The sequence below is a fragment of the Mus caroli genome, unplaced genomic scaffold, assembly GCF_978045245.1.
Source record: "Mus caroli unplaced genomic scaffold, Mus_caroli_1 scaffold_2, whole genome shotgun sequence".
Classification (NCBI taxonomy): Eukaryota; Metazoa; Chordata; class Mammalia; order Rodentia; family Muridae; genus Mus; species Mus caroli.
The window spans coordinates 156,269,349-156,289,866 of NW_028227257.1; the positions used below are offsets into that span (position 1 = coordinate 156,269,349).

General features: G+C 44.6%; 1 protein-coding gene across 4 annotated transcripts in view; it reads left to right on the forward strand.

Moving 5' to 3' along the window:
* The window catches only part of Cacna1b (calcium voltage-gated channel subunit alpha1 B), a 171,745-nt gene that overhangs the window by 53,767 nt on the left and 97,460 nt on the right, over window positions 1-20,518 (forward strand). For all 4 annotated transcript variants that reach the window (XM_085835123.1, XM_085835120.1, XM_085835122.1 and 1 more), the window contains exons 11-15: window positions 10,103-10,312; window positions 13,907-14,019; window positions 16,527-16,639; window positions 18,880-19,011; window positions 19,241-19,313. In XM_085835123.1, coding sequence (XP_085691249.1) covers window positions 10,103-10,312; window positions 13,907-14,019; window positions 16,527-16,639; window positions 18,880-19,011; window positions 19,241-19,313 — 641 coding nt within the window. The remainder of the gene's footprint in view (window positions 1-10,102; window positions 10,313-13,906; window positions 14,020-16,526; window positions 16,640-18,879; window positions 19,012-19,240; window positions 19,314-20,518) is intronic.

Sequence of the window (20,518 nt, forward strand, 5' to 3'; positions counted from 1 at the left end):
TCACCAGCTGGTACCCAGACGGCTGCAGGCAGCCCTCCTTGGCTCCTGGGCTGCAGCTTCAGCATAAACATGGGTCTTTTCCTCAGTGTCAGGGTCAGGCTTGCCATCGGTGGGACTGCTTTTCCCATCTCTTTCATCTCCCTTTTAATCTGCTGAATGGCTTAAAAATGGAATTCCTTTTCTCTAAAAAGTCTGTCTTCATTAACTGTTAATATTTCTGTGAAGAGACACCAGGACCAAGGCGACTTAAAGACAAAGCATTTAGTTGGAGCCTGTCAGAGGGTTGGTCCAAGACCAACATGGTATGGTGGGAGCATAGTGGCAGGCAGTAGGCATGGTAGCTGAGAATTCATATCTGATCCACAAGATGGAGGCAGAGAGAGATGGGGCTGGGCTTGGTATGGACCTTTGAAACCACAAATCCTATCTCCCCAGTGTTGTATCTCTTCCACCCAGACCACACCTTCTAACGCTTCCTAAACATTCCACCAACTGGGAAGCAAAATTTCAAATATATGAACCTGTGTGAGCCATTTTTATTTAAACCACCAGATTTTTTTTCTCTGTGAGTCTTGTTTTGTTTCAGTTAACTTGGTATTATCCTTAAATCCCTAAAACTCTGAAATTCTTTCCCATCCCCACAGAACCCAAGGATAATGGCATGTTGCTTGGGCTATGTAACTCTTTCTTTCTTCCTTCCTTTTCTTTCTTTCTTTCTTTCTTTCTTTCTTTCTTTCTTTCTTTCTTTCTTTCTTTCTTTCTTTCTTTCTTTCTTTCTCTCTCTCTTCCTTTCATTAATTTATTTATTCACTTTTGTTACAATTGCAACTGTCCATTTCCCCCTCATTCAGCCCCTCCCTCCTCCCCTTCTCTTCTTAGAAGGAGGACACTGCCTTCTATATCACCCCACCCTGGCACATCAAGTCACTGCAGGTCTAAGTGCATCCTCTCCCACTGAGACCAGACAAGGTGGCCCAGTTAGGGGAGCAGGATTCACAGGCAAGCAAAAGAGTCAGGGACAACCCCTGCTCCAGTTTTTTGGGGACCTGCATGAAGACCAAGCTGCACATCTGCTACATATGTGGGGGGAGGGCTATGTCCGGTTTGTGCTTGCTCTTTGATTGGTGGATCAATCTCTGGGAGCCCCCAAGGGTCCAGGTTAGTTGAGTCTGTTGGTTTTCTTATGAAGGCCCTATTGCCTTTGGGTTTCTTAATCCTTCCCCCAACTCTTTCACAAGACTTCCCAAGATCCATCTAATGTTTAGCTGTGAGTCTCTGTATTGGTTTCCTTCAGTCTCTGCATGGAGCCTCTCAGAGGACAGTTATGCTAGGCTCCTGCCTGCAAACATAACAGAGTATCATTAATAGTGTCAGGGTTTGGTTCTTGACCATGGATGGGTCTCAAATTGGGCCAGTCATTGGTTGGCCATTCCTCTGTCTCTGCTCTATCTTTGTCCCTGCACATCTTGTAGTCAGGACCCAAAGGTCGAAGGTTTTGTGGGTAGGTTGGTGTCTTATCCCTTCACTGGGAGTCTTGCCTGGTCACAAGAGGTGGCCACTTCCATTTCCATATCCCCCATTGCTAGGAGTCTCAGCTAGAGTCACCACCATAGACTTCCTAGAGCCTCCCCTGTCCCAGGTCTCTGGCACATCCTAGAGATGCTGCTGCCCCACCTCTGCAGATTTCATTTTGTCTTCCCTGCTTTCTCTATACCTGATCCGCTTCCCCAATTCCCTCCCTCTCCCTCTTTTACCCAGTTACCTTCCTCTCTCCACATCTGATGTCTGTTTTATTTCCCCTTCTGAGTAAGATTCAAGCATCTTCCCTTGCCCCCCCCCCCCCCTTGTTATTTTCCTTCTTTGGGTCTGTGGATTATCCTGTGCTTTATGGCTATTATTCACTTAGAAGTGAGTACATATCATGTATGTTCTTTTGGGTTTGGGTTACCTCACTCTGGATATTTTCTAGCTCCATCCACTTGCCTGCAAATTTCATGATGTCCTTGATTTTTATAGCTTAGTAGTCCATAATGTAGATGAACCACATTTTCTTTATCTGTTCTTCAGTTGAGGGATATCTGGAATTCTGGCTATTACAAATAAAGCTGATATGAATATAGTTAAGCCAGTGTCCTTGTGGGATGGTATAGCATCTTTTGGGTATATGCCCAGGAGTGGTTTAAATGGGTCTTGAGGTAGAACTATTTTAGATTTTCTGAGAAACCACCAAATTGATTTCAAGAGTGGTTGTACAAGTTTGCACTCCCACCAGCAATGGAGGAGGTTCCCCTTGCTCCACATCCTCACCAGCATGTACTATCATTTGAGTTTTTATTTTAGCCATTCTGATGGGTGTAAGTGGAATCTTCGGGTTGTTTTGATTTACATTTCCCTGATGATTAAAGAAGTTGAACATTTCTTTAAGTGCTTCTCAATCATTTGAGATTTCTCCGTTGAGAATTCTCTGTTTAGCTCTGTATCCCATTTTTAAATATGCTTATTTGGGTTGTTGGTGTCTAACTTTTAAAGTTCTTTATATATTTTGGATATTACTTCTCTGTCAGATACAGGGTTAGTGAAGATCTTTTTCCATTTTGTAGGCTGCTGTTCTGTTCTATTGATGGTGTCTTTGCCTTACAGAAGCTTTGCAGTGTCATGAGATCCCACTTAGTAATTGTTAATCTTAGTGCCTAAGCTAAGGGTGTTCTATTCAGGAAGTTCTCTCCTATACCAATGTGTTCAAAGCTATCCCCACTTTCTCTTCTACTATATTTAGTGTTTCGAGTTTTATGTTGAGGTTGATCCACTTGGACTTGGTTTTGTGCAGGGTGATAGATACAGAACTACTTGCGTTCTTCTACATACAGGCAACCAGTTAGATCAGCACCATTTGTTGAAGATACTTTCTTTTTGCCATTGTACAGTCTTTGGCTTCTTTGTTAAAAATCAGGTGTCCATTGGTGTGTGGGTTTATTTTTTTGGGTCTTTGATTCTATTCAATTGATCAACCTGTCTGTTGGTATAGAATACCAATATCATGCTGTTTCTATTACTATTGCTCTGTAGTACAACTTAAAGTCAGGGATGGTAATATCTCCAGAAGTTCTTTTATTGCTCAGAATCATATTAGCTATCCTGGGTTTTTTGGTTTTCCATAAGAAGTTAAGAATTGCTCTTTCAAGGTCTGTAAATGAATTGTGTTGGAATTTTGATGAGAATTACATTGAATCTGTAGATTGCTTTTGATAAGAAGGCCATTTTCAGAGAAACCCTGTCTCGGAAAAAAAAAAAAGGCCATTTTCAGTATGTTAATCCTACTGATACATGAGCATGGGAGATCGTTCCATCTTCTGATATCTTCTTTAATGTCTTTTTTCAGGGACTTGAAGTTCTTGTCATACAGGTCTTTCAGTTGCTTGGTTAGAGTTACACAAATATATTTTATATTACTTGTGACTATTGTGAAGGGTGTTGTTTCCCTAGTTTATTTCTCAGCCCGTTTATTGTTTGTATAAAGGAGGACTACTATTTTTTTTTAAAGTTAATTTTGTATTCAGCCACTTTGCTGAAGGTGTTTATTAGTTTTAGGAGTTCTCTGATAGAATTTTTAATATGAACTATGCTTATATCAGCTTTATTTGTAATAGCCAGAATCTGGAAACAACAGCTGAAGAATGAATAAAGAAAATGTGATTCATCTATAGAATGGAATACTACTCATATATTAAAATAAAGGAGATCATGAAATTTGCAGGCAAAAATTATATTAGACCACCCTTAGCTTAGGCACTAAGATCAACAACTATGTATACTTATGTCTACTATCATATCGTTTGCAAATAATGAAACTTTGACTTTCCAATTTTTATCCCCTTCATCTCTTTCAGTTGTCTTATTGCTCTAGCCTGGACTTCAAGTATTATATTGACTGGCTATGGAGAGAGTAGATAGCCTTTTCTTGTCCCCACTTTTAGTGGAATTGCTTTAAGTTTCTCTCCATTTAAATTGATGTTGGCTATTGACTTGTTATCTATTCCCTTTATTGTATTTAGGTTTGTGCCTTATATCCCTGATCTTTCCAAGACTTCTAATATGAAGGGGAGTTGGATTTTGTCAAAGGCTTTTTCGGCATCTAATGAGATGATCATGTGTTTTTTTTTTCTTTTAGTTTGTTTATATCATGGATTATGTTGATAAATTTTCTTTTTATATAGAACCACCCCTGCATTCCTGGGATAAAGCCTACTTGATCATGGCGGATGATGTCTTTGATGTATTCTTGGATTCAATTTATGAGTATATTATTGAGTATTTTTGCATCAATGTTTATAAGGAAGGTTGTTCTGAAATTCTCCTTTTTTTTGTTAAGTCTTTGTGTAGTTTAGATATCAGGGTGACTGGCCTCATAAAATGAGTTTGGCTGTGTTCCTTCTGTTTCTGTTTTGTGGAATAGTTTGAGGAGTATTGGTATTAGCTCTTTGAAAGTCTGGTAGAGTTCTGCACTAAAACCATCTAGCCCTGGGCTTTTTTTGGTTGGGAGACTTTTAATGACTGCTTTTCTTTGGGGGTTATAGGACTATTTAGATAGTTTACCTGATCTTGATTTATCTAAGTGGTATCTGTCTAGAAAATTATCCATTTCTTTTAGATTTTCAGATTTTGTGGAGTACAGGTTTTTAAAGTAAGACTTAATGATTCTTTGAATTTCCTCAGTGTCTGTTGTTGTCATCTCCCTTTTCATTACTGATTTTTAAAATTTGAATAGTGTCTCTCTGCCTTTTAGTTAGTTTGGCTAAGGGTTTGTTTATCTTGTTGATTTTCTCAAAGAACAAGCTCTTGGTTTCATTTTCTCTTTGTTTCTAATTTATTTTTATTTCTTTATTTCTTTTTTTGAGACAGGGTTTCTCTGTGTAGCCCTGGCTGTCTGAAACTCACTTTGTAGACCAGGCTGGTCTCGAACTCAGAAATCCACCTGCCTCTGCCTCCTAAGTGCTGGGATTAAAGGCGTGCGACACCACGCCCGGCTTGATTCTAATTTATTGATTTCAGCCCTGAGTTTGATTACTTTCTGCCATCTACTTCTCTAGGGTGTGCTTGCTTCTTTTGTTCCTAGAGTTTGCAGGTGTAGTTTTAGATTGCTAGCATGAGAGCTCTCCAATTTCTTTGTGAAGGCATTCAGTGCTATGAACTTTCCTCTTAGCACTGCTTTCATTGTGTCCCATAAGTTTGGGTATGCTATGCCTTCATTTTCATTGAATTCTAGAAAGTCTTTAATTTCTTTATTTTTTTTTTCCTGACCCAGAGATTGTTGAATAGAGAGTTGTTCAGTTTTCATGAGTTTGTAGACTTTCCTCTGTTTTTGTTGTTGTTGAAGTCCAGCTTTAATCCATGGTGGTCTGGTAGGATACAAGGAGTATTTTAATATTCTTGTACCTGTTGAGGCTTGCTTTGTGACTGACTATATGGTCAATTTTAGAGACGGTTCTATGAGGTGCTATGAAGAAGATATATTTTGTGTTTGGGAGAAATGTTCTCTAGATATCTGTTAGGTCCATTTGATTCATAATGTTGGTTAATTTTATTATTTCTCTGTTTAGTTTCTGTCTTGATGACCCATCCATTGGTGAGAGTGGGGTGTTGAAGTCTCCCACTATTAATGTGTGGGGTTCAATGTGTGAGTTAAACTTTACTAAAGTTTCTTTTATGAATGTGGGTGCCCTTGCATTTGAGGCATAGATGTTCAAAATTGAGAGGTCATCTTGGTGGATTTTTCCTTTGATGGGGATGAAGTGCCCTTCCACATTTCTCTTTTACTTTTGGATGAAAATCTATTTTATTAGGCATTAGAATGGCTACACCAGCTTGTTTCTTGGGTCCATTTGCTTGGGAAACCTTGTTCCAGCCCTTTACTTTTAGGTTGTGACTATCTTTGTTACTGAGGTGTGTTTCTGGTATACAGTAGCATGATGGAGCCTGTTTACACATCTACTCTGTTTGCTTGTGCCTTTTATTAGGGAATTGAGACCATTGATGTTAAGAGATATTAATGAACAATGATTGTTATTTCCTGTTATTTTGATGGTGGTGGTGTTTAGATGTGTGTGTGTGTGTGTTTCCTTTTTTTTTTTGGTCTTGGTGGTGTGGAATTATTTATTTCTTGTGTTGTCTGGGTATAGTTACCTGCCTTGTGTTGGAGTTTTCCTTCTAGTATCCTCTGTAGTGCTGGATTAGAGGAAAGATATTGAAATTTAGGTTTGCCATGGAATATCTTGCTTTTTTCTTTATGGTGATTGAAAGTTTTGATGGATATAGTCGTCTGGGCTGGCATCTGTGATCTCTTAGAGACTATAAAAACAGTGCCTTTCTGGCTTTTAAAGTCTCTTTTAAGAAGTCTTATATAATTTTATTAGATCTGCCTTTATGTGTTACTTGGCCTTTATCCCTTTCAGCTTTTAATATTCTTTTTTTTTTTTGTCTGTACATTTAGTGTTTTGATTATTATGTGATGGGAGGATTTTCTTTTTTGATCTAGTCTATTTGGTGCTCTGTACACTTTTTGTATGTTTATAGGCATCTATTTCTTTAGGTTAGGGAAATTTTCTTCTATGATTTTGTTGAAGATTGTTTCTGGACCTTTGTGTTGGGAATCTTTTCCTTCTTCTATTCCTCTTATTCTTAGGTTTGACCTTTTCATAATGTCCCAAATTTCCTGAATGTTTTGTGTTAGAAACTTTTTAGATTTAGCATTTTCTTTGACTGATGTATCAATTTCTTCCATTGTGCCTTCTATGCCTGAGGTTCTCTCTTCCATCTCTTGTATTCTGTTGGTGAATCTTGTGTCTGTAGTTCCTGTTCTCTTTCCTAGGTTTTCCATCTCTAATATTCCTTCAGTTTTTATTTTTTATTGCTTCTATTTCCATTTTCAGATCTTGACTGGTTTTTTTTTCATTTCTTTCACTTGCTTGATTGTATTTCTTTATATTTATTCATCTCCTCTTTAAGGGCCTCTATCTGCTTGGTTGTATTTTCCTGTATTTCTTTAAGGGACTTATTTGTTTTCTCTTTAAAGGCCTATATCATCTTCTTAAGATTAAATTTAAATCACTTTTCTTGCGATTCGGGTGTGTTAGGTTATCTATGGCTTGCTATAGTAGGCTACCTGGGTTCTGGTGGTGCCATATTGCCCTGGCTTTGGTTGATTGTGTTCTTATGCTGGCCTTTAGCCATCTGGTTGTCCCTGGTATTGACAGGCCTCATAGTCCCTAATGGGAGTAGGCTTCTGGGGCTTCAAGTAGAGCTAGTAGCCCCTGGTGGCAGCAGGCCTCTGGGATTACAGGTAGAGCTGGTTGACCCTGGTGGCAGCAGGACTCCAGGGATGCAGGCAGAGCTATGGCCTGGGAAATGGAGTGCAGAGGGAACAGCATGGAACTTGCCACTGCTGGGTTTGCTTGGAGGGGCTGGCAGACAGGAAATTATGGTAGGGGTCTCACCTGTTGGTCCTTGATGGCTGCAGGCCTCTGGGATTACAGGTAACAGTGTGGACTGGAAGATGGATATATAACTTTCAGTGCCACATTCTGGGCAGCTTGGTTGGAAGAATGCTTGGAACTCTCTTTATTCTTAGTGTTTTTAGATAGTAATGATAGTATGAATCTTGGTTAGCTGTGTGTACCTTCCATAGAACCTGGCACGGATCATCCATTTATGTAGGTGTGTTTGCATGTTGTCGAATAGGTCATGATGAGGGCCAGTGAGGAACCTCTATTCACTAATGTTCCCTTAGTTGCGTGGAGAGATTCTTTGTGTTCAACTGGCTCACTAGGTCCTGCTGTCATTCAGGAGTTATTTCAACTTTCCAATACATACAGCTCAAAGATATCAGATCTTGTTTTTCTTAAGAGATACTTTTATTATAGGTAATACTTGCTGACATTAAGCTACATTTGGAAAACACAGAAAGGTGAAAAAGAGTGCCAGTCTCTGGTTTTTCCTTCATAACCTACAACATGAATGATGTATTTACCAGAGACCTCACATGAGAATGCATTAGCTGTTTGCTGGGAAATTCAGCCCAGAGACCCAGGTTCACAAAGTGTCCTAGAGGAACATTGGCCTTATGGCCTATGCCTCCTGCCCAAGCACTCCATGGTTTACTGTATCTGCAGCTGGCAACTCTTTATTTCTTTGGAGCTGAGGAACAAAAAAGCTTTCAGATTACACGGAGAGCCATGTCTTGCTTTGAGTGTGTGTTTAGAGTGAGGAGCTGGGGGACTGCAAGGGTATTTCGGGGAGAGGAGTGTGGCTTTGTCACAGTTGATCGTGTGTGCTGTGTGACTGAGCAATTGTGAGGTCTTCATACATGAGTCTTGCTACCTCTCTCTTGGATGGAATGGTGAACTGGGTATGGGTGACCTTGCTGTCTCCCCTGAGACTTTGTTGAGTGACTCACTCATGGTGGTTTGCATGTCCTCTGTATTGCGAGTGACCCTGTGCATTTACAGACATTCCTACTGTGTGACTGTTGAATATTTGAGCAACCAGTTGGATCTTCAGCCAGAGTGAGCCTGGCCAGGTGTAAGATGTGTGCTGAATGTGCATGTGTGACTGTGAGGTTTCCATGTGAACACGTGAGTATGTAGATATGAAGTCTGATGCAGTGACTTGCTCTACATGTCTTCTGTTCTGCCTGGTATAGGTCTTTGCTTCTCTGTACTGCATGCTGTGCCTTCCCTAGTCCCTGATGCCCATGAGAAGAACAGCCTCATTTACAGTCCTTATCAGCACTGGCCTTTGTATGATTCAGCCCTGATTTGTGGAAGTAGCCACCCACATGGTGCAGATGTGAGGCAGAGGCTTGCCTCATGAGGGGTTGTGAGGGAGCACAGCCTTTGGTGGGTGATTATTGGGGTGGCATCCAGGAACGGGCCTTCACTGTTAAGACTTATTGGCGTCCTCTGGGTCCTGCCTATGGAGACATTCCTCTAGAGGCTCAGGGACGTGGCTCCATTTCCCTAGACTGATAATGTTTTCAGTGTGTCTCTGAAAGCCTGGGCATGTACACACTGGTATATAGAAAATATACACCCTGAATCCATTCAGAGAGACCCCAGGGCCAGGCATTCAGAGGCTCCTAGGCTGGGGCTAAGTGTTTTCTCACAGGAACTAGAAACACCTGCTGTCTAGGCTCTCAGGGCAGAAACTGAGATAGTAGCACAGACTTGAAGAAGATAAGTAGTAAAACTGTGCCTTTACTACACCCACCCATCCAGAACCTTCAGGTACCCACAGACCCGTCTCAGTTGTTTCAGCATCGACCATCTATGTGAATAGGGCCCCGTAGCAAACAGTGACTGTTGGTGATGAGGTGATTGTAATTGTCGGGAGTGAGCTGAGGACCATGTTTTAGGTGGAGTGTCAGAAAAGGACACTGCGTAAGTAACATTGAAGCCAAAACCCAAACTCAGAAGCCAATGAGGAGACCTGGAAAAGGCCAAGATGGAGCAGGAATAGTCCATGTTTAGAGGAGGAAGAAGGTGGCCATTTGGTTGCATATAAGAAAGGAATCAGATTATAGCAGGGTCAGCAACCTTTCTAGATCATGAGTATTTAGCACTCTGAACAAGACAGTAGCTGCCAATACACATAAGCATTTAACTGTGTTCCAGAGGAACTGCTTAAGAAATAGGTGGTCAGTGGTTGCTGATCCTAGTTGGTAGAGAAAAAGGAAAGCCAGAGACTTCAGAGGCCCCAGGCCACATTTCAAAGATGGTATTAATGGCGGGGTTTATACCTTTGGGTTGGAATACCTGCAGAGGGTACCCATGTCAGAACTGTCTTTTTGGAACTTGGCCAGGGTCCTGGGAACCAGAGACATTGATTGTTGATCATCCAGTCTGGTACCCAGTAGCTCTGGACTCCCTAGTCTGAGAAGTGAGAAAGGGCTAGAATTCATGCAGGAGCCACGGAGGTAATTGGCTCAGTGACCTGTGCTCAGGAAGATGTCCTCAGAGTGGACGTGGACATGAAGGGGATGTCTGCAGGTGGGTGGTGCCTGTCCTGGTAGCCCACGGTTCCTGAGCCCTCATCAAGATTTGTTCTGCAGGGTCTCCATTTGCTCGTGCCAGCCTCAAGAGTGGGAAGGCGGAGAGCTCCTCATACTTCCGGAGAAAGGAGAAGATGTTCCGGTTCTTTATCCGGCGTATGGTGAAGGCGCAGAGCTTCTACTGGGTGGTGCTGTGTGTGGTGGCCCTGAACACATTGTGTGTGGCCATGGTGCACTATAATCAGCCTCAGCGGCTTACCACTGCACTGTGTACGTATTCTCGTCCCTTCCCCAGGGCTCTCCCAATCACTCTACTCTGTAGCCTGGAAATCCTGGTACTGGATACTCTGGATGCTGCCCATCTCTGCTGCGTAGTCACTGGCCTGGCCTGTGTCTGGGGCCTGAAGATCTCACGATTTTTAATTTATCCAGCTAGGTCCTCATCATGATTGTATCTTGATATGAAATGAGGGCTTCTTATGGGAGCAGATCATGGTGCGATCAGTGGCAAGCCAGGCTGGTAGACTCAGTCATCAATGACTTCGTTTCTTGCCTCTTTGCCCTGAGGCTGCTATCACCACCCTGGAGGCCTGTAGAGGCAGAGTTGTGCTTCTGTATTTTCTCAGGGATCTCCTGACCACTCTGTCTTTTTGCCATGGGCCAAATTGGGGCGTTTCCATGTCCCTCACTGGGGCCAGCCAGCTTGTTATCTCATGTCCATGAGTCCCTCACCAATCACTGGGATCTGAGTTATAATCAGCTGGCCCCAGTTACAGTTCAGAGAAGGCAGAGGGGAAGAGCTGGAGGCTTGAGACGTCCTCTGCTTGTCTAACATTAGAACTGGTCCTCAGAGGGGGATCTTCCACATCTCATGGGGTGCTGCATCCCTCAGGTGTTGAGGAGAACTACTGCTCTGCTTTCTGTTCCTGCAGGGTTTGGCTGTACTTGCCCAGTGGGTATGGGGACTAGGATGTGTTTTCTGTTCACTCTCTCCAGAGGGGCTCTGTGAGCCAAAAGTTTTCTAAGTCATTCAGAAGAGCCCTTTTTGACTGGCTCAGTGTTATCCCCTGATGGCTGCTTTTATGTAACCATAGGCCTTATTCTATGGAGAACTGAAGGGCTCCCATCAGATATAGGCACTGACAGCCCCATGGTAGCCAGTCACATGCACCCATGTGCATATTTTTTGAGAGTAGGATTCTAGGCTGCAGCTTCCTAAAGTTCTGTGTTGATATTGATTACTTGCCTCATAGGAAAAGGTGTAGAGGCAGCAGAGGCTAAAGGAATAGTGGTGTCACCAACCACTAGCCTGAAGGTCAGGGATAGTGTGCATCATATGACAGCAGGCTCTGGCTCCAGGTCACCTATACAAGAGGTGGTTTGGTATGTCAGGACTTTTCTTGGGACAGAGTTTATTGCTTCTGTTGGTTCTCCAGGCTCACATCCCCTGTCTCCATCCCCCATTGGAATTGGGTGGGAACCAAAGATCTGATCCTGTGCCCTCAGTTGTTCAGGCTTATACTTTTCTCATGGGAGCCAGCAATATCTCAAGGGTCTTTAACCACAGAGTGTTTGCTGTCTGAGTAGGATAGATGTATATGTTATGGGGTATTGTCTGCTTTCATGTTTGATGATGTGTATGGGCATAAAGCTAGAAGTGCCCAATGTTGGGCTAGGCCACACTGGGGAGGCCTGCCAGGAGATGTGTCCCTTGATGCCCTCTCTTCTCAGAGGTTTTCTGTAATTCCTGGCTCTCTTGGCCTCATTGAGGGAAAATGGGTGAAGGAAGGAGATCTGAATGTTTTTCCTTAGCGTTGAAGAGAGTCTTTGGTGGCTAGACTGACCCAGTAAGGTAGGGCAGGCTTGCCAGAGGCTGAGGGCATGCTGTACCTGGAGCAGACCAACTGGGGCTCTGCCACTCTACAGATGGGCTCTGTCCATCTGACTGCCCATCCCCAATGGTCCCAAAGCACTACTTTGAAGACAAAGCTTGGAGATGAAGAGAGAAGCTGTTGAAACTTATCATCCTGTGAGTCTTACGAAGTCTAACGATAGACAGCATTCAACTCTGTTCCCATGGCATATTAGCCATTAGAAAAAAAACATTAGAAACATTAGAAAAAAACAAACAATGAAAAACAAAACATTTTTTTGTAGGAGTTAATTTTCTCCTTTTACAATATGGGTCCTGGGGACCAAGTTCAGGTTGTCAGGCTTGATGACAAGAGCCTTTGCCACTGAGACTATCTCACTGACAGTAGAAAAACACATTTAATCATCTTTCTCTGATTCACTTTAGCTTGTAAGTCCTAGAGAAAACGATGACTGTTGTCTTCCAGGCCAGTTCCCAGCAGCTCTGGGGCCTGCCAGTTGAATGAAGAATGCAAGAATTAAGGAAGGAACCCTTTCTTGCCTCAGAGGGAGGTTGTGGTCGTCTTGACAGAATATAAGGACATTTCTGGCTGCTTTCTCTGAAAGAAAATTTAGCCCCTGACAATTCTTGTCAAACCCTCTTATTTTTCTGAAAAGCAAGATTGGTTTGTGAAAAGCCCAGTAGCACAGGAGTTGCTCTCGTGGGTATGCAGGTATTTTGGGCTTCAGATAGGAATGTTGGGTCCTTCCATTCTGCTATGTGTTTCTTTTGTCTGCTGAGCTGTTCAGGCCATTATGTGTAGCTATAGCGTTTCCCCTGTATTTCATACCGACTAGCAACATTTAGGTCTGATGCTGGTCACTTGGGTGGTTGTTAAGCCTGATAGGCCAGGGTCCTGTCTCTGCCCTCAGCCTACTTATCAGCACCCCGTGTTAGATTCAAGTACCTGAAATTTTTCACAGAGGCTCCAGAGGGTGTGCTTACTCAGTTAAGTTGTCCTTGGGTTATAAAATGGATTTCCCTCTCTGTTTGTGTGGTGCTACAGAGCGAACATCTCAACTGCTGCAAAATTGACTAAGCATTTGGAGAGTGGTAGGTGCAGGTGAATCTCAGGGTGCACTGGCATGGAGGAATTGATTCATCCTTTATCTGTTTCATCAGGAGGCCCCATGTCCTTGACAGAGGCCCCGTGTTAGTTGGCTACTGGCTTTCTGGTGACAAGGATCTTGGAAAGTTATCTTTCATCTTTTGTCATGACTTTGTGATTTCTGTGACTCTGCTCTGGGCTCTGAGTTACTGTGTCCTGATCAGAGGTCACAAAAACTGTTGGTGCCTTTGGTAGCTTATGCTAGATGGTTGGTGGAGAGGTTTCCATTTTGTAGAGGCAAACACATAAGTAAAGTTCAAATCAAACATGGTTCTCTTGGGGTCCTTAAGAAAGGCTGTTAGGAAGTTGTTTTTTGTTTTTGTTTTTTCAAGACAGGGTTTCTCTGTGTAGCCCTGGCTGTCCTGGAACTCACTCTGTAGACCAGGCTGGCCTCGAACTCAGAAATCTTTCTGCCTCTGCCTCCCAAGTGCTGGGATTAAAGGCGTGCGCCACCACTGCCCGGCTGTTAGGAAGTTTTTATGGGAGCCTCTTATGAGGAGGCTGAGATCCCTAATGGAGTTAGGGTTCTGGAGCCTGGAGCCAGAGGTAGAAGGGCCATCGGACTGTCTCCAGCCATATTGTGCCAGGCTCCTCTGACGTATCTGGAGGCAGCTCACCCAACCATTGAGCGAGCACTTGTTACTATACAGACTGGACCTGGGATGCCTCGTGATCTTTTAGTTCTTTATCCCCGTCCTGAGCTGTGTCTAGAGTAGGGGGCATAGAGCAAGGCTCAGGGGGTCAGAGGTGTGTGGCAAGGGGTCAGTGGTGTGGTGCTGACAGGCTTGGCCAGAGGCCAGGTGAGGGGTCTGAGTTAACCCCTCTCTTCTCTGACTTCTCCTAGACTTTGCAGAGTTTGTTTTCCTGGGTCTCTTCCTCACAGAGATGTCCCTGAAGATGTATGGCCTAGGGCCCAGAAGTTACTTCAGGTCTTCCTTCAACTGCTTTGACTTTGGGGTGAGTAAAATGCCTCGCTAAGCCCCTTCTGTCAGGTAAGTCTGAGCTGTGCACAGACCCCTCCCCTATGTGTTTTCAGTGGGCTGAGCTCTTGTAGAGGGAAGCCTATTCTAGCTCCATCTAGTGGCCACAATGTCAGCAGCTGCTTTCCTGAAGGCTCTGCCCTTTCCTCCCTGATCTTATGTATAGACCAACAATTAGTCAAGGTTCTGTAACTCCTTCTGTGCCTAGGATCTTGTCACTTGGTAGCTCAGTTTTCCCAGTGAGCTAGGGGACTGTGGCCCAGCATCCTACCATCCTGCAGTCTAGCCTGGGTACCTGTCCCTGTGATTCTGGGAAAGAACAGTATGCTGTGCTAGTCTAACCATTTTGAAGAGTGTGTGATAGGCCTGGTTTGGTCTCTTCCTAACCTCTATGGGTCAGAGAGGTCTCAGTGATAACTGTTGCTGTTGCCGTTGCTTACCCTGAGAGTAGAGAGCAAGCCCAGGGTAGAATCGTATAGAGCATGCAGGATGTGCTTAGCCCAGAGCCCCAGGGTCAGTCCTATTGGCACTAGCCTAGGTGATGGATGGAATGACTTGGAACACTGGATGTGGACTTAGCCAGATGGAAGGAAACTTCAGCATAGCTTCAAGTTTGCCTCTTCTCAGGCTCAAGTTGCAGTTCTTGAGGTCTTCAGTCTGTTGAGTTGTGAAACTGTGACCCTACTTCACAGGAGCAGTGGGATAGGCTAACTTTCATAGGCACGTCTACTCAGAACAGGGTTTGTAGGGAGCACAGAGGAGCTACAGGTACAGAAGTGAAGGAGCGCAGTCTCCCCGTAGTCTCAGCCGCTGCTTGCAGCCTGGTGTCCACGGGGCTCTGGGTTCTGGCCCCAGAGCTCTCTCTTTCTGGGAGAAGTAGCCGCATATGTGCAGCTAGACAGTATTCTTAGCCCACCCGATCAAGAGGGACTCAAAAGAGATATATTTTTTAAAGGATTTCATTTTTAATTTTAATTTTGTGTGTGTAGGTGCCTATGGAGGCTAGAGGTGTCAAATGTCCCCAGAGCTGGACTTACAAGTTATTATGACCATTCGCTGTGGGTACTGGGAAACAAACTGAGGTCCTCTGCAAGATCAGGGCGTGCTCTTGACTACTGAGCATGCTCTGTAGCCCCAGGGACCTGGTTTGTTTTCTATTGCCTTGGTCCTTCTCAGTCAACCTGGTATGCATCTACCTGCACTTTTAAAAAGGGCATATTGGGCATTTGAGGCTATTTTTATGGATATATTATAGACGTTCTTGGGGTTTACCCCAGTAGATAAAAATCAACTCCTACAGAATATGTCCTCTGTTCATTTTTTTTTTTTGAGATATATTACTGGTAGCATTCTGTAGCACCCTGGAGGGCTCGCCGTCCTAGGAACAAGCATGGGCTGTAGCTTTGTCTCTCAGTTCCTCAGTACAGAGTTGGTAGTACACCCCGATCTCTTACTCCTGAGGACTAGGTGGGAAGTCCACCCCAACCTTGTAACTCCTTTACGTCTGACTGGCCTGTGAGTCATACGAGTGATTGCCTGTCAGAACTGCCTTTTGCCCTTTTTCAGGTCCATTGAAGTCATGGTGCTGTTCTTGGCATCATCTTTAGGCCGTGCCCTTTCTCAGTGTTGGCACCACTTGGTATCTGTAAAGGCTGGGCATTTTCTGAACCAGCAGGTCCTAGCTCCCTTCTGTTAGATTGTCCTTGCCTTTGTGTTTGGCTTAAGCAGAAGGAGAGTCCAGGTACTCGGCCTGTGATCCCCAGAGGCAGATCACACCTCACAGTTTACTGAGTCCCCACAGCTATGAGCAACTGTGGCCTGACTTCTTGCCAGGGGACCATGGCACATACCTTCTCTGGCTGTCAACAAGATTTCCCTTGTGTCCTTGTAGGTCCTGATGGGCAGTGCTTTCAGTGTCCAGGGCACTTGGCACATTCACTGACAGACCACTCAGAACTTGTTCTCTGGCTCCAAAACTACTACCTACTACTTTTTGTTTTATTACAACAGTATATTACTGTGTTTCTAAAACCCACGCTGGTTTTTCCTACTTGGAAAGCAGTGATCTCAATGGTGAGTGACTTAAGGCAACAAACGCATCATGCTTCACTCTCTGTGAGGGATGAGTTCCAATGTGACACACCTGAAGGCCTCTGGCTCGCTCTCTAGTGAGGCTTTAGTTATCCCAGTTCCATCTTGGGGCTACTGACCAGGCTCATGGCCCTGCTGCCACAAGCTCTGTTCCTGGTCACCCGAGTCTCTCCACAGGCTACTAGAGTGCCCCAGGAAGAAGAGCCCAGGGCAGCAAGATAGACAACATGACATCTGTGGCTTGTGCAACTGGGGAGTAGGGTGGGCATTTACTGAGAGATGGAGTCACACCAGCACACATGCTCGGACATGTGCACATGTGTGTCGGTTTCATCTGTGTATACTCAGGTGTCCAGATACAGATGTGCCCTGTGTTGGTGCTATTTGTTACAGGTGATTGTGGGGAGTATCTTTGAAGTAGTCTGGGCTGCCATCAAGCCAGGAACCTCCTTTGGAATCAGTGTGCTGCGGGCTCTGCGATTGCTGAGGATATTCAAAGTTACCAAGTATGTTATCTGTATGTTCCTTTCTGGGGAAATGGGCGGAGGCAGCATGTGAGGCTGGAACATAGAGGATGGTGGGTATCTCAGAGCATCTTCTGTGCCTTCTGGCTTACGTACAATATTGTTTATGAAACAACACAGGCAGGGACCATCATGGAAGAAGAGCCTTTGGACCTTAGGGCATCCTTAGGGCTGTCCTTAGCAGACACAGTCCCTTCCCTGATTCTCTTTATATTCTGTGGCACCTGCAGATGCAATTTTATTCCATCTTCTCTTAAAGTGACCAGTTTTATCTTCCAGGCCTTCAAAAGTGACTTTATGGTGAATAGAGAAACCAGAAATCCTTGTTTCTTTAAAAACAAAACAAAACACCTAGCGGTCATCATATTAAGTAAATAGAGTAAGTCGTATTCAGAGAGAGACAAATTATGTGATTGTTCTCATATGTGGATTCTACACACACACACACACACACACACACACACACACACACACACACATCAAAACATAGACAAGACTGTCTGGGGGAAGGAAGGGAAGGAGCTGGAGAGACTGAGGTGTGGGTGTGGTAAAAATGCATGATGTATTTGAATGAAAATGTCTATGAATACATGCTAGGGAAAATAAAAGAAAGCAGAAGTTCTCAGAAATCTTTCCATTGTCCTGTCCTAGGTTTGCCCACCTACTGTGCAAGGTGGGAGCTTGGTCCTTACCTCCTGACGGCCAGCCTGGTGCCGACATGGTGCTTTTTCTGGGCTTGATTTCTCCACCTTCTGATCCCAGCTTTGCTAATTATGATAGTCACTAGACTCAGTTTTTAGTCCCATTTCACATAAATCTTAACTAGAAGAAAGTTGCTTCATTTGTACATGAGGAGCCTGAAGCCCAGGGAGGAGACGTGGGATGGAACACAGGGACAGGACCCTCTGCTTCCCATCAAAGATGTAGGAGGGAGGAGTGGGAAGGAGAAGGGCCCTCTCCACAGTGGTCCTAGCAGTAGTAGAGACTGCTGTGGCTGAGCCTGTTCATGTTTCAGAAGTCCCTATGCTTTGGACCGTTCTAATAGCTGTGGCACCAGAAGGTGCTCCTACTAAGTCCAGACAGAACCCGTACTTATAGTTACCTCCCAGGTCGACTGAAGTTCTGCTAGACCTTTCCAACTATTTTAAACCCAAACTCCAAACCACCTGAGGGTAGACATGCAAGAGCAGAGGAGAGGTTTATGTAGGAATTTTGTCCAGCTAGGTTGACAGATAGGCTGAGCATGCCCTTTGACCCGTTCTCAGTCTCCCTTGAGCACTTGTGGTGTGCTGGTAAGAGAGGCCCCAGAAAAATGCTTTTACCCAAGTCTTAGGCGTTCAGATCCTCCCAAAGAGGTCAGTGACCCTGTTTTGAGGCAGGTTGTCTCTTTCCAGGCCAGAAGGCAAGGCACTCCGAAGTTTTCTAATACTTATGAATCTAGTCATGTTTCCTGTAGGAGAGGCTATGGAGGGTGTCTGGGCCATTGCCATGGGAACCAGGGAGAAGGAGCATACAGCAGTGTTACCAGAAGACCCTAGGAAGGCAAGCACAGGGAGGCTTGCACTTGTTCTACTGTCCCTCATCCCTGTGTCAGGGTGAAAGAAGAACAGGTGTAAAGGCGCAAAGGCAGGGGCATCGCGTCTGGGGAAATATTCTAGGGGCTGGGGTGGCAGTTGAACCTGTCACTTAGCAGCAAAATCATTACAATATAGATGGGCCACGTATGCCATGAAGATGGGTTGTGAATGAGGGAGTCCTATTTTCTCTTCAAGGAGTATGGCGAAGCAACTTTAAGAAGTGTCGGGTGAGCTCTATCTTGGCCAGCCAATTGAACACTGGGTAGTGAAGGAGCTAGAGCAGTAGTTCTCAACCTGTGGGTCGCGAGCCCTTCCATGGGGGCCGCATTTCAGCTCTCCTGCATACCAGGTGTTTACCCGATGGTTCATAAACAGTAGCAAAATTACAGTTGTGAAGTAGTAACAAGATGGTTTTATGGCTGGAGATCACCACGCCATGAGGAGCTGTATGGAGGGGCTGCAGCATGAGGAAGGCTGTGATTCCTGGAAAGTGTAGTCTGGGTTTGGACCTGGCCACCTGACAGGCAGTGGCATCTGCCTCTTCATATGGAGGCTGGGGCTCATGCTGACTCCAGGGAGCCTGGGTGAGTGTGACGCAGCACTGAGGTGGCCGGCTCGGCTTCAGCCCTCCTTCCCGCCCCTCAGGTATTGGAACTCCCTGCGGAACCTGGTGGTTTCCCTCCTCAACTCCATGAAGTCCATCATCAGCCTTCTCTTCCTGCTTTTCCTCTTCATCGTGGTCTTCGCTCTGTTGGGGATGCAGCTGTTTGGGGGACAGTAAGTAGCCCCAGATTAGGAGGGCAGACCAGGGACCCTGGGGAGGCTGAGCTCAGAGCACACACTGCCGCCCCAGGCCTTTCCACCTGCCTGCTTCCTGAAGGTTCTCCAATGGGGCCGTGAATTTGGAGGGTTTCGAGCAGCAGCAGTGAGCACGTTGATGTCAGGGGACTGGTCCCCAGACTCCTGTTGGGACCTATTCTACTCAAGACTTCTCTGTTTCCTTCAGGTTCAACTTTCAAGATGAGACTCCAACCACCAATTTTGATACCTTCCCAGCTGCCATCCTCACTGTCTTTCAGGTGAGGCTTTTTGGTCTTTCCTTGCTTCTCATCTCCCCTAGGACTGAGGAAACAGTGAAATTAGAGGGCCCACATTTAACTATAACCTCACAACAAAAGATGAGCTTTGGTAGGTCCCAGGCCTGGTATCAAGGGAAAGTGGGTTGCCACTGGGCGTGTGGGGGTGGCAGGTGATAACTCCCTTGGGCTGTTTGGCCTGTGAGCTACCACTTCATCAGTTAATCAGGGGTGGGGTGGGAGGGTGAAACACCCTCAGCCTGTCTGTGTCCACTTCATCAGTTCATTAGCTCTAAGTCTTCTATCCTCAGAGAAAGCAAAGCTCTTCTTGAACCTCTCCTGTTTGGTCTCACATAAATTCATATTCAGCTTCATTCATGCTCATTTATTCATTTTCATTCAAACTCAGTTGGGCCCAGCTTGCATACATTCTCACAATTACATACTTACACACACACACACACACACACACGCATACATTCTCACAATTACATACTCACACACACATCCATACTCACATACACATATGGAGCAAAAGACCAAGCTCCAGTGCAGAAAGAACTCACTCATTCTGGATGAAAAATGCGCCCCAATCTTTTTTTTTTTAAAGCTTATTTATTTATTATATGTAAGTACACTGTAGCTGTCTTCAGACACTCCAGAAGAGGGCACCAGATCTCGTTACAGATGGTTGTGAGCCACCATGTGGTTGCTGGGATTTGAACTCTGGACCTTTGGAAGAGCAGTCGGGTGCTCTTACCCACTGAGCCATCTCACCAGCCCGCGCCCCAATCTTTATTGCATAGAGAAAGAAAGGCTTCTACCCTTTTAATGTTAAATGAATTAAACCCATGTTTGTAAGAAAAAAATCGTTGTTTCTTTTAATAAGACCAAACTGCCTTGTCCTTACCATGGGACCTGTTCTGTCCCATGGTAAGGAGAAGCCTGCCTGCTCCTTCTGCTCTCTGCGACATCTTCTTTTTTCCTCTTTTTCTCTGCATTCTGCACATTGCTCTCTTAGTATTTTATGTTACCTATAATTTCTAAGTTACTCCACTCTACATTTTCCTTCTAATATAAAAAGTGTTCTGCCTAAAAACTTCTCAGTGCAGTTTCTCTCTTAGCTCAGTTCTTCTCATCTCCGTTCCTCTCACCCCTGTCCCTCAGTTCTGACTCTTCTCTTTGTCATCAGCCCTTAAACATTATTC